The 14,508-nt window shown below is 39.6% G+C and overlaps 1 protein-coding gene and 1 pseudogene across 1 annotated transcript; both read left to right on the top strand.

Moving 5' to 3' along the window:
• The first annotated feature begins 136 nt into the window (after positions 1 to 136).
• Positions 137 to 3,123, top strand: LOC137287385 (beta-porphyranase A-like). The gene is made up of 3 exons (XM_067819645.1): positions 137 to 382; positions 855 to 993; positions 1,586 to 3,123. Exons 1-3 carry the CDS (start codon positions 143 to 145, stop codon positions 3,073 to 3,075), a joined length of 1,869 nt encoding a protein of 622 aa, XP_067675746.1. The 5' UTR covers positions 137 to 142; the 3' UTR covers positions 3,076 to 3,123.
• Positions 3,124 to 6,329: 3,206 nt separating this feature from the next.
• Positions 6,330 to 9,318, top strand: LOC137287810 (uncharacterized; annotated as a pseudogene).
• The last annotated feature ends 5,190 nt before the right edge of the window (positions 9,319 to 14,508 follow it).

The raw sequence follows: 14,508 nt of genomic DNA, 5'->3' as shown, positions 1-14,508 counted from the left end.
CTGATCACGCTCCACGAGTGTGGTGTAGCTGCAATACGCCAGTGATACCTTATCAGCGGCAAACATCTGAGCTATTTAAGACACTGCGTCTCCAACTGAACTAATTATTACCTTTGTTGGGAAGCACTGCAGACCAAGGAAAATGAAACTGACGCCAGTTGCTTTCATTTTGAGTCTATCAATAACTACTGTATACAGTAACACGACTGTGACCATTCACCCTCAGTGGCTGGCACAGGGAGGTAATCTTCGCTATGAGCCTGACAGATGGAGCAAGCACAATGGTCTCGAACATGAATACCTGATACCAAGTTGTCGCAGTATTCGAACTGACAGTGGACGCTGGATGAACAGAGATGTACATGACAATCTCTTTCAAGATGTGAGATTTCTGTTCCTTTGTACGCGTGTGTACAACATTTGTTGGACGAGATGTTGAATCCGGTTTTCTGCATTATGACACTATAACCATTGTATATTATATTGTCTTTACATGCATGACATCATGTTCTTTGCATTGAATTTCTGTTTATCCATGTAAGCCCTATCGAAGCGATCTACATATTAGTAATTGAAGTCATTGATCCATCACTTGGATAGACGTTAATTTCAGGATGACCGGTGATTAGGTTTGGGTTTGTTACGTGTCTGGAACGTCTGCTGGTGTTTGAATTGAAGTAAATTAAATTTACTTGCTCAGATGTTATGGAACAGGCATGTGTATATTGTTTGTGATATTTTGGTATAATCTTCCTTTTGCTTTATACACGATTAGAAGCATTTGCATTAGTATTAATATGCAATTTTAACCAATTTTTAGGGACGGTCATCCATGGAAATCGTTTATTTTGTAGTGGCCACAGGACCCTAATCGTAGTGGCTACCCAGACCCGAACTACCTGAAGAACGTCACCAAGCAGCAGGAACTTTTCTCCGTGTACCTTGCCAACATTAACAGCGGTTACAAGAACGACATGATCATGGTGTCAACATGTAAGTGCATAATCCTGAAAACAAGAAATGTATACTGGGGTTTCCTATTCGCTCTGTACTTACGGATATCAGCTGAAAAAATAATGCAAAAGAATGCGTGTTGTTTTTAAATGAAGAGATTCCCCCTCAAACATCTGCATCTATCAGTTCCTTGATCCATAAGGTGTATTGCCACTCTTGAGCTCGATGGAAACAAGGTCGTCCGCCACTGACGAGGCTTCTCCTATTCTCGCGGTATTACGAGAAAGTAACGTTATGAGGAATCCTGTCAGAAAGGGAGGGAAAATGTTATTATTTGTCCGAGTTGGTAAAAACTCATCAATAGGCATTACATTGCAAACTTTAATCATTCGAACTCTTGGGCCACTTTCTAGTTACTGGTCAGTTACCGCTGAGTACCAGGCGATCTTGGCAGAAATACTTGTTTACCGCGAGAATAGGAGACAGCCTTATACTGCTACGTATACGTGATATGAGTATCAGTAGTCATGAGGCATTCATATCTGAATTAAATATTCGGGTACATTTCAATGAAAACGTCAACATCACTGCAGCAGTTCGAATTCATGGGTTGTTCGTTAATATGTTTCAGCGCTTAACTGGCCAAACTGGATCAACCAGTCAGAACATCAAGGTCATTTTCCCAACAACGTAGATGCTGCTGCAGAGTTCATTACGCTAATGGTGCAAGGAGTTTATGACTACACCCAAGGTCAGATCCCGCCCTACTTTGAGGTCGTCAATGAACCAGATGTTAAATGGGATATCATGAATTTCACCACTACTGTCAGCAGCTACCACAAAGCAGTTGCTGAGAAACTCCATTCCAGATTTAACATCAAAGTGGCTGGTCCAACAATGACAGGATATAATACAGAAGTAGACAAAAGTAACTTCTCCTTTTGGCCAAAATTGGTACAGTTTCTGGATATCACATTAGAGCAGTTAGATGTATTTTCCTTTCATTCATACAACTCCCTGGTCGTTTCGGGGAAAACTCACAAATTCACTGGCAATAACGAAGCGCGTCTGGTAGCATTTATTGACCTCCTTGAAAGCTATGTCAATCGAAAGAAAGGAACAAGTATCCCCATTATTATTAGTGAATATGGTCGCGGGCTAGTAAAGGGTATTAGCAGATATGCTCCATCGGGCATAGTCGATTTTTCAACAATTTATTGCATCAATGGCCACCGATTCACCCAATTTGGTCTCAGAGAATACATTGATAGAACAGTTGTATTCTTGTTGGCCAACGAACAACGTCCAGGACATGACAGTCTCAACTATTCGCTTTTCACCCAACATGGTAACGCCACACGTTTGGTCGACGTTTTCAAGTTTTGGAACAACTTCACGTCTGCGTATGCCTTCATCAGAACCTCCAGCCAATCGGATGGACAGGAACGAACTGTGTCCCCTCTAGCAATGGCCAGTCCCTTGAACAATGAAACCGTCATTCTCCTTCACAGCTATTCACAACAGTCGCAAACCGTCAAGCTAATTTTCCAAGACGACTGGATCACATCGACCACGGGCGAGGCTACTTGTATCACCATCAAGGACAACTGGTATCCAGTCATCACCTTCAACGAACCCTTTGACATCGGGAAAACTCAAGGAATGGTTGAACTTCCTCCTGAAGCAACGTGTCGCTTTACATTTAAGATTCCGTCAAACCAACAGCCAAAAGTCACTCTCAATGAAACGACATATTATGGAGCAGATGTTATCATACCTATCAAGGACAACATCGCTGTTACAACCATCTCACTTCCGCTTGGGGAAATCGAAAGTGCGTATCTGCGAGTTTCAACTAGTTGGCTCACTACTGAAACCAACTATGTGAAATCTGTTACCCTCAACAGCCAAACTCTTGACTCCTTCTTCAAGCTGTATGACTCAGATAGACACAACAGTGACGTATATACCAACATGGATGTTTGGGAGTTTGAGGTCCCTGCCACTTTGTTGAACTCTACTTCTGTCCAGATCCAGGTTAATTTCTCCAACAAGGAGAACGGTTATGTGACTTCGGTAGCCCTTGTCACTGCCAGACTTGTCCCATCCGACATAAAATGATACTGAAATAACATTGCATTGATTCGATTAAAGCGAACATTAAATTCTCATGCATGTTTGTTGTTCAAGTGCTAATATCAATTCTCTGGATACCTCTGTGTTCGAGAACAAATTGGGAAATGGTGTTTCCTTATGAACTGAAAATGTTCAGTTATTTACAACACTGACACAGGAAAAAATGATGAACACAGTTCGTAAAAATAAGGCGTCTCTGTGTTTGTTCTTAACCTTTCGTCCGTTCTCTCCCAGCAAATAAGCGATGATTCTTGCATTTTGTCATGACTTGATGAAATATCACAGCATAACGGAGTAGTAGATTTTTTAGAAATAAAATTATGCAATATAAAGAATTTTAATTTAACTCTCTGATTTCCCAACAGTTTACCTTAAATTTATATTTCACATGTTGAAATTGACTAAGCTTTGTTAGTCTTTAATTTAAACCTTACAGTCACACATGTACAGTCACAATACTGTGAGAGAAGCATGTTTGAGGCAGTATAGTTCACATAGGTATATTATCAGTATACACAATGGCAGTTACTTATTTATCTAGAGTCAAATTTGATATTCAAACATTTCCTGCCTTAATACTGCAGACATAGAATTTCGGACAGACAGTCCAACAATCTTACAAATTACTCTATCACACATCTGTTGCCTTTACCTGCCAACATCTTGATGCAGTCTGTATATCGTACGTCTCCTGGTGCAGTCAAGGTACGTACTGACATCTTTTATTCCCCTTTCACTACCGTGACAATATTCCCTGCACCAATATCAGCAGCCTTTTGGACATCCAAGCTATTGTCCTGAAATATAATGCTATAATCCTAATGGGTGGCATATGCTAATGCCATCCCCAAACAGTGTAATAGCACATGGAATCTGTCACTTGAAATGGCCTCCTTCAAGATTCAGGAAGAATGGATCAGACTGCAGTTATGCAACAAGGTGGTGGGTTTGATGGAGGAATTGTAACACTTACTTTCATGCAAGTATTTTTAAGGCTGAGAGCATTTTCATTCCTTGTGTGTGTGTGTGTGTGTGTGTGTGTGTGTGTGTGTGTGTTTCCTTGATCAGATTGACCATACTGTTGACAAAGTGAGCGAAAAACCTTCCTCTAGCAGTACGTCACAATACTCTAGTGGCTCTTGCGTCTGCTGGAACTCTGAAACACAGCTATTCTGTTTGGATTTCTATTATCGTGGTATCGGGTTTGAAATTGGTCAAGTAGTGAAGATGTATTGACAAGATGCATGAGCTTTCATCTAGGTGTGTTCTGTAGTTATGGGGTCAAGATTATTTAGCACTTGTTCTTTAGAAATGCATCTTGCAGTTTCACTAACACAAAAATGAATGTACTCAATGTATAGCCAGTCTGTGTTAATGTTTTAATTACGTACCTGCTGCTGTACGTTACAGGTAGATACATGTAGACGTTATTCTTTTTGGGTACCCTCCTAGTGACAAAGAATGGCGACATGAAATTACTTATACAGTGCATACACTAGTTATTGTCTAAACATCCAAAGCCAAATCATTACAATACTATTTTTACATCCTGCAGGAAAGATGAAGTGGACTCTGATCATCACATTGAGTTTACCAATGAGCGGTGTTTACAGGAACACAACTGTGACAATCTACCCAGAGTGGCTCTTGTGTCTGCTTGAACTCTGAAGCACAGCGACGTTGTGTTCGTTACGATAGTAACCGGTAAAACAAGCGTAATGGTCTTGATAAGGAGCACCTTATACACAGATGTCGAAGCATCCTGACTGACAGTGAGCGCTGTATTAACAGAGATCTAAATAATATGAGAACAGGTTTCGATTACTCTGAAAGATGAATAGCGTTTCCCGTAATCGGTGGAACAAAAACACTACACTTGATATAGAAACATTCATTTACTTTGACTAGTTATCGCCCAAATCACATCACATCCAGTATCCTAAATATTTATATAAATGAACGATTGTAGTGAATTTACTAAAACCTTTGAATTATATGCGATCTTTAGCCTTTATACGGTAGTGTTCTACATGATGATACATGTTTTAAGTAGCGTCTCAGCTATAACTATGATATTCTATTTGATTTACTGACCTTTAGGTACAGAATTTATCACAATCATTAACATACGACCTATTCCAGGCGCGATAGGGTTGATATATTGCCGATGTGACCTTAAAAGTCAATTCATTCATTCGCTCACTTGAATTGTAGGACTGTACATGTTCTAATTTCAGCCTTCTAATATGAACCGGACAAATGAAATCGTTGATTATTTTTCTTCAATGTAGTAGTGGAGAAGCTAAATACAAATGAAGAATTCCACATGGCATGATTGAGAATTTCTTTCCGTCGCCCCGTTTTTTAGGTGTATAAAACCTGATTGTCGTGAAGACTGAAAAATCATTTGACACAATTCTAACGAGAAAATGCGGTGCCTACCGACCGCTGCGTGGAATGGCCTTGACCTTCCGGCATCAATGAACCGCCTACAATGATCATCACTACATCGCTCTTTATTGTCACGATGTCATATTGTATTGCAGTCTGTTTCAACATACAGTTTACATTTCACCAAAACGTGTAATTGTTTTCATCTTGTTGGAATAAACACAACGTGTTTACTTTCCTTTGTTCTGCTGGATTATGGGACTGCTCATACGAATGCCGGCTTATAGGTTTGATTCCATGTGCAATCAACACTTCCTGGTCTCCCTGTGAAGGAGATTAATTAGTGGATTGGATTATGGGTCCTTGATGGGACTGATCATACCCGCTGCTGTTTAGACAGCATTATTAACAGTTACAATTGCTTGTTGGGTCCGGATAGTCTATTCGGAATAGACAGCTGCCGGATTAGACAATGTTTAATGATCAGAATATGGCGGTATCAAAATTGTATATCGGTTTTGACAGTATGCCGGATTGGTATGTTTCACTATATTTGTAGTTTCTGGTATAGATTAACATGTTTCAAGTAAGTAATGCGAAGATGACAATTTACATGAGTAAAAAGATCTTTGGGGTTTTGTGCTTGATAATGTTGATGTGAGACCAAATAAAATAGAAGTATGTTTCCTCATAACATTTAGGGTGACAATGACATGCACTTCACTGCAGGATTTCATTATCACCACACCTACATACCTTTACTATCATGTACAGACATTTATGGAATGTCAAAGTCAAAGATAATTTTGCCAAACATTCACCAAGCTATTCATTTCATTGTGATAAAACATTACATTGGGGATACAATGAAGAGGACACTGGTACTTCTCCCTTTGTGCCTGACAATTGGCGGTATATATAGCGACCCGACGGTGACGATTTACCCTCAGTGGTTATCACAAGCAGGTAACGTTCGCTATGAGAGTAACAGATGGAATAAGCACAATGGGCTGGAAAAGGGGCCTCTTATTTCAAGATGTCGGAGCATTCGGACTGACAGCGGGCGTTGGATAAACAGAGACATCAACGGCCGTCTCTTCCAAGATGTGAGACCAGGTTACAAATACACGCGAGAGAAACTGCTAGAACTCATACCCTTTTATTCTAAACGCTCTCAAACTGCGTACACTCTTCTTTGGTAGATTTCATTATGTTTCTCAGTCGGTAAATTTTACCTCATAGCAATAATTACTGTCAAAGATCTCACAAAAGTGGTGTCGGGTTAATATTTCTTTAAAATACATGATATGTGTGAATGCAAAGCCTCCATGTCTTTTGTTTCAGTAAGTTCATTTTACCATTATGGTAAACACAAAAAGGATTACATCAATTTCTCTTCCCAAACTCCTTTGCAGTGGCCAGAGGACCCAAACCGTAGTGGCTACCCTGACCCAAGCTACTTGAATAACGCTACCAAACAGCAGGAGCTGTTCTCTGGGTATCTTACCAACATTAACAGTGGCTTTGAGAATGACATGTTCATGATGTTGACAGGTATGAATTTGAAGGGAGTGACTTAGTTGAAATATAACGCAACATTGGCAATAGTTCACCCATATAATGAAGAGAACAAACCTAAATACGATATGTAACTGTCACAAAGGACTGTAAAACATTAGCAACACATCATAAAATTCTAGTGATGATGAATCAATATTTGATAACACATGTTTCGTACACTTTGTTAAGGATTTGTTTCAGTTTGATTTTCATCAAATTCACCTTAAATTGGCTCAAACTGGTAAGATCATCGAAAAACGATGTGCCACCAGGCAGTCAGTTATATCAGTGCTTGAACGCTTTCTTAAAGGATCCGTTTACGCCTGGCCCGGAAAACAAACTTACCATATGGGCATTATTTAGTGACAAGTACAAAATACAAACATTTTGACAATAAGTTAAGATAAGGAAACACACAGATTCAATTTATGAATCTCTATAGTACCTATCGTCGATCTTTCACACCATGTCACATCGGGCTCGAAACAAATTTCAGCCTATTATATCAACGAAATTATATTCATCATATATATTCATCATATATATAAATATAAATTATTAACTGAGATCAAGACAACAAGGAATTCAAGGGTTAACTGTAATGCGTCTCGTAAAATCCGGAGACACAACATATTTGTAATTTGTATAAATCCATTCAAGGATTTTCATTTGTCGTTTCATTAGTAACGTATTTTTATACGAATTGTTTAATTCACATTTGCATGGCTGTCATTTCCCGTCATTTTAAATATCTCGTCTTCTCGCTTTATTTTTCAGGTCATGTGTTTCCAACTTGGATGAACCAGTCGGAGCACAAGGGTCAGTTCCCCAACAACATCGATGCTGCTGCAGAGTTCATGGTGTTGCTGGTGCAAGGGATCTATGATTACACAAAAGGTCGGATCCCACCTTACTTCGAACCCATCAATGAACCCGATTCTCAGTGGCAGATAATGAACTTCACGACCGTATCCATTTTACACAAACTGGTAGCTGAGAAACTCCATGCTAGATTTAGCATCAACGTAGTTGGTCCTACACTCACAGGGTTTTCTGGAGTGATGGATAAGCACGACTTTTCGTTTTGGAGCAAGATGACTGAGTTCATGGACACCACTTTAGATTATTTAGATGCGTTTTCATTCCATTCGTACAACTCACTTATTGTTTTGGACAAGTCTCACCGATTTGCTGGGATGAATGAAGCACGCCTTGTAGCATTTGTTGATCTTGTTGAAAATTATGCTTTTCTCAAAAAAGGGAAAATTATACCACTAGTTATCAGTGAATATGGTCGCGATGGCGTGGTAGGCATGGACAAATATGCTTCATCAGGTATAGTAGATTTTGCAACAATCTATCACTCCAATGCCCACAGATTCACACAACTTGGTCTCAGAGAATACATTGACAGATCAGTTGTGTTTCTTTTAGCCAATGAACAATTCCCAGGACATGACAGTCTCAACTGGTCACTTTTCACTCTTCAAGGAAAGGCTACAAACATGGTGGATGTGTACAAGTACTGGTACAACTTCACTTCAGACTACTCCTTCATCAGAACTACAAGTCAGTATGATGGCGAGGAAAGAACGGTGTCACCCCTAGCGATGGCCAGTTCACTGTATAATGAAACAGTCATTCTCTTACACAGCTATTCTCAGAAGTCACAGAAAGTCAAGTTAGTATTTCAGAACGGATGGATCAAACCAACCACGGGGGAAGCCACCTGCATCACAATCAAGGACAACTGATATCCAGCCATGACCTTCAATAAACCCGTCTACTTCCAGAAAACACAAGGAATGGTTGAACCCCCCCCCTGAGGCAACATGTCACTTTACATTCAAAACAACATCAAAACAACTACCTTCAACCACCATCAACGAAACCACATACTATGGAACAGACACCGTTATACCAATAAAGGGCGATGTCGTCTCAACAGTGATATCTTTACCAAATGGCCAGTACGACAGTGCAAGACTCAGAGTTTCGACCAGCTGGCCAATCAGTATAACAAACAATGTTTCCTACATAACCTTAAATCTCCACCCTCTTCACTCTTTCTATAAGCTGTATGATTCTGATAAGCTTGACAGCACAACCAACTGGCAGGTTTGGGAGTTCGTTGTCCCTACCTCCATGTTTGTGACAGGGCCTAATCAGGTACAGATCCACTTCTCAAGCAGCATGACATCAGGATATGTTTCTTCAGTTGCTCTTGTCACAGGCAAACGTGTCTAGTCAGAGTTAAATCAAAATAATAACAATTAATCTGAAATATTCGTCTTCGGACGTTGACACGAATGTGCTACAATAAACGTATATTAACCACTTCTTGTCTCCTTGTATTAAATGGTGTCAGTCAAAGTGATTGTGACACGCAATACAGACTTTCAAACAAACAAGCCGATAATAGTCCTCATGGGTAATATGTTCAGACCATCGGATACATTAGTACCCTCAAATGACGGTGTTAGATAACATATTTCAAAGCACCCGGTGCTGGGTAACGCTAAGTGCTCGCCAATCCCCCTTTGTGGACCCGTGGGCATATTTGGTCCACCAACCCGTTAGCAGTGGGTTGCGGCCCTGTGTCTGTGGAGGAAGGGATCCTGGTGGTTGAGGGCAAGGGAGCAGGACCAGTGTTCACCTAGACGGGTGGTTGAATGGGCCCAGTTCAACCAATTGGCTGGTCACGCCAAGCCCTGAGCATTGCATTTTGTATTGTTGCAAATATTTTAAAATTTTTATTAGGCTATTAGACTTGGCGATTTTTCAGAAAAAAAAACCACAAAAAAACAAAACGTCTGCTTAAAGACGATCATACTGATACTGACCGTAGACCGCCCAAACCTACTGAATATTGGAGACGTTTCCTAATTGGTGAGACTGAAGATAGAAAATTCTTGAAATTAAACCCTTTTGCTGTGTCGAAGGGTATCCAAGACATTCCTGTAATGAATATCAGAAGGTTACGTTCTGGTGCACTCTTGATTGAGGGTACCAAAAAGCAACAATCGACCAACCTGTTGAGCACTAAGACATTTGTCGGCATTCCCGTCACCATCATGGCACACAAAACACTCAACATGAGTAAGGGAATTGCACGCGACAAGATCACTCAAGGCCGGCTATTGCAATCTAAATGTTCATACATATATTCCGAATCCTCTAAGATGCTTCAAATGCCAAAAAATTTCGGACATGGTGAAAATTCTTGTACATTGTCTGTTGTGTGTGCTCGCTGTGCTGAAAAGACACACACAACAGAGGATTGTGACAGTTCTGTTGCAAAATGCAGCAACTGCCCAGGGAATCACCCTTCTTATTCTAAAGAGTGTCCTGTTTGGAAACAGCAAATGGCAATAAATAACTTGAATGCAAAGAGACAAGTACTAAGCTTAGAACAAACAGAAAGCTATGGTTCCATTGCCAGACGAACGCCAGAAGCAACATCTAGAGAACTTACAGTATCTACTAGCTGTCAGACAAACTTGACTTACCTTTTCTCATCCGCTACATCTACTCAATCACTTCCTGGTACGTCTCAAATAAACATTCCCTGATCTAGAAACATCTTCTCTGCCATCGGCATAGTCTCAGCAAAGTCTCACTAAAACCAAAGGTAAACAGCAAGATTCTTAAAAAACAACTCAGTGGGAGAGCCCCGAAAGGGTCACAAAACAAAATTCAGTTATTCAACAAATAAGGATATGAAATTGTGTGAAAACGTCCGTTCTAGTTCTAGGGCACACAGCTTGTCGCCCACCAAAAAAGTGCGGGGTAGATCCCCAATAACCCCCCAAAAAGATAGGTTATCACAATACTCTTATACAGTGGAATTGCAGGGGTCTAAGGACTAATTTTAATGAGTTGCAGCTCTTAGTCCAGGATTTAACACCATCAGCTTTCTGTCTGCAGGAGACCTATTTGAAACAGACAGATACGTTTGACCTGCGTCATTATCAGACATATCATTGCTTTTCACCTCCGGGTGACAGGGCCACGGGAGGGTCTCCCATCCTAGTAAACCAGAGCATTATCCATAGCCCTGTTTCACTTACTACTGACCTTCAGGTCGTTGCAGTGTGACTAACTTTGCACGTTGCGTTTACACTGTGCTCTCCATCTCTCCATCCTTGACGTTTCACAAAACTGATCTTCCAGCTCTGTATGACCAACTCCCGAAACCCTCTACTATAATGGGAGATCTGAATGGACACAACCCACTGCATGGAAGTGTAACTACAAATGCTAAAGGTAAATTACTGGAGGACTTTTGTTCTGATAATGATTTATGTATTTATAACGATGGTTCCATCACATATTTACATCCTGGTACAGGAACCTATTCTGCTCTCGACTTGTCACTCACAAATTCAGAACTACTAAATGAATTTTAATGGTCAGTCGACGATGACCTCTGTGGAAGTGACCATTTTCCTACTATACTAAAATCTGTAACTCCATCTGATATTCCTCCATCATCAAGGCGGAATTTTGAAAAGGCTAACTGGGCTTTATATGAAACACTGCCTGCTGCAAAACTTAAACCTGAACGTTTTATTGACGTTCCTGATGCTATTAAATGCTTTTCTGATGAATTGATTTCTATGGCTGATGAGTGTATACCAAATTCCTCTGCAGTCCCACATATTCGAAAATCATTGTAAAGCGATGAATGCCAACAAGCTAGGAAGGCAAGGAAAAAATGCAGCACATTATTTCCGTCGCCATCCTATGGTCCATAATTTAAATAAATTTTAAATTTTAAATGCTGAAGCGCGGCGTACTTTTAAACAGAGCAAACGTCAATCTTGGCAAGATTATGTATCCAAAATAAATTCTCGGACACCCATGTCCAAGGTATGGAACATGGTCCAGAAAATTAAAAGTAAAGGTACTAAATTTGGTGTGCATCATCTCAAAAATGAAGATCAATTACTTACAGATAAATCAGAATATTGCGAATAAATTGGGTGACACCCTCGCTAAACACTCTCTTACTCTTCTAATTATGTACCTAAATTCCAACAATACCAAAAACAACAAGAAAAGAAAACTATTGACTTCAGTTCTGATAATCGGGAAGACTATAATGAATTATTTTCTGTTCATGAGCTCTATACCGCTCTTGACCAAGCCCACGATACTGCTACAGGAGCTGATAACATGCACTATCAGCTCCTGAAACACTTACCAGAATCCTCTCTTCAAACTCTGTTGACTATTTTTGATGATATTTGGACATCGGGTAACTTTCCTCCCTCATGGTGTGACGCTGTGTTTGCAAAACCATGCAACGCAGGGTAAATAATCGACTTGTTTGGTACTTGGAAACAAATAACCTTATAACAGATATACAATGAGGTTTCCGTAAAAATAGAAGTACTGTCGATCACTTAGTATCATTTGTTAAAAGCACTTTAATCAATAAACAACACGCTGTGTCTATCTATTTTGATCTTGAGAAGGCATATGATACAACCTGGAAATATGGCATTTTCAGAGATTTACATGACTTCGGCTTGCGAGGTTCTTTGCCTGAATTTGTAGCCAACTTTTTAAATGACACACAATTCCAGGTCCGTGTGGGATTTACCCTGTCTGGTCATTACAACCAGTATCAGGGTGTTCCACAAGGCAGTATTTTGTCTGTCACTCCTTTTAGCATAAAGACCAACCGTTTATCTAAAGTTTTAAACGATTTAATAGGTGGATCGTTATTTGTGGATGATTTTAATATTTCATGTCGTGGTAAAAATATGCATACTATTGAACGGCAACTACAGTTGTGTTTAAACAAAATAGATATGGTGTCTTGAAAACGGCTTTAAATTGTCTAAATCAAAACCCAACTGTCGTAAATACAAACCTCATAAAGACCCAGAACTATTTCTAAGTGGTACCCCAATCAAAGTGGTCAAGGAGGCCAAGTTCTTGGGACTTATTTTCGATTCACATTTGACCTTTTTGCGGCATATTAAATCATTAAAGCCAAATGCCTGAAGGCGCTCGATTTATTAAAAGTTGTTTCTAGTTCAAAATAGGGAGGGGATCAAAATACCCTTCTTCATCTATAACGATCACTGGTGCAATCTAAACTTGATTATGGTTCCATCGTATATGGTGGAGCTTGTCAAAGCAACCTAAAAATACTTGATTCTGTGCACCACAAAGACCTAAGACTTTGTCTTGGTTCTTTTAGAACCTCTCCTATTGAGAGTCTCTACGCCGAAACTAATGAGCTTTCTCTCAACCAACGCTGTATAAAACTATCTTCACAATAATCCTGCATTTAATTGCGTCTATAATCCTCTTTGTGAGGATTTGTATAACAAAACGTCTTCCCTTGTTCCTTTTGGACTGAGAATTAAGCCATTTCTTGCTGCTTCTAGCATTGAGCTGGAAAAATATAGCTCCTTCCCGACTTCTTTCTTCTCCTCCTTGGCAATTGGTTAGGCCCCAAGTGGCCCTAAACGAATGAATTACAATATAAACAATAATTACAATATAAACAACCAATTAAAACATAAATATAGCAATTATAAATCCTTATTTACAGATGGATCCAAGGGCGGTGGCGCAGTGGCTTGTGCCACTGTCATTGGATCCAGAACAATATCTTCTAGATTACCGGATAACACCTCTATTTGACAGCGGAAGCTAAATGCATATTAACTGCTCTTAAATACATACACAGACACCCTAAACATAAACAGTATATAATCGTTTCAGACTCTCTTTCTTGCCTTCAGGCTATTAAAAATATTTCTTGCAAACATCCACTTTTAATAGAAATATTTGAATTGTATAATAGTCTTGCTACTGGCCAACACGACATCGTCTTCTGTTGGTTACCCAGTCACGTAGAGATTTCTGGTAACACAATGGCCGATCTTGCTGCCAAGGCAGCGCTCAACAAATCTGTGACACCACTTTTTATTACATACCCTGATTACAAAGCTAGCATTAGAACTTGCATCCGTGATCTGATGCAGAAGACGTGGGACACCCAAGTAGGTATAAATAAATTAAATGAAATATAACCGTATATTGGTTACACCTACTTGGGTTGTCAGTCCAGATATGAAGAGGTTATTTTACGACGATGCCGTATTGGCCATACATTATATACTCATGCATACCTATTGAAAGGCGAGGATCCTCCGTTTTGTATCCCTTGTGATGAGTGAGTCACGGTCAAGCATATCCATATTGACTGTGTTGAATTCTCCATCATAAGGGATAAGTATTTTACAGTTAAAACAATGAAGGATCTTTTTAGCAGGGTTAGTTCTCATTTAATTATTGTGTGAAAGAAATTGATTTTTAGTTGAAATTTTGAGTAATATGTTCTGTAAAAAGATGTATTTCAATAATTGGTAGCTTGGATTAGTAACTTAAAACGTTGGTGGCTGTAGCCTCAAAGGGGGTTGAAGTATTGTGAAATTCTTGTCC

This window comes from Haliotis asinina, chromosome 6 (genome assembly GCF_037392515.1).
Source record: "Haliotis asinina isolate JCU_RB_2024 chromosome 6, JCU_Hal_asi_v2, whole genome shotgun sequence".
Lineage (NCBI taxonomy): Eukaryota > Metazoa > Mollusca > Gastropoda > Lepetellida > Haliotidae > Haliotis > Haliotis asinina.
The sequence above is the reverse complement of the archived record's forward strand: the minus strand, read 5'-3'. Positions and strand labels throughout refer to the sequence as shown.

Coding starts and splice junctions, on each gene's coding strand:
- LOC137287385 (XM_067819645.1), top strand. CDS start 143: ATGAAACTGACGCCAGTTGCTTTCATTTTGAGTCTATCAATAACTACT. Junction 383..854: donor ATGACAATCTCTTTCAAGAT/GTGAGATTTCTG, acceptor TTTATTTTGTAG/TGGCCACAGGACCCTAATCG. Junction 994..1,585: donor CATGATCATGGTGTCAACAT/GTAAGTGCATAA, acceptor AATATGTTTCAG/CGCTTAACTGGCCAAACTGG.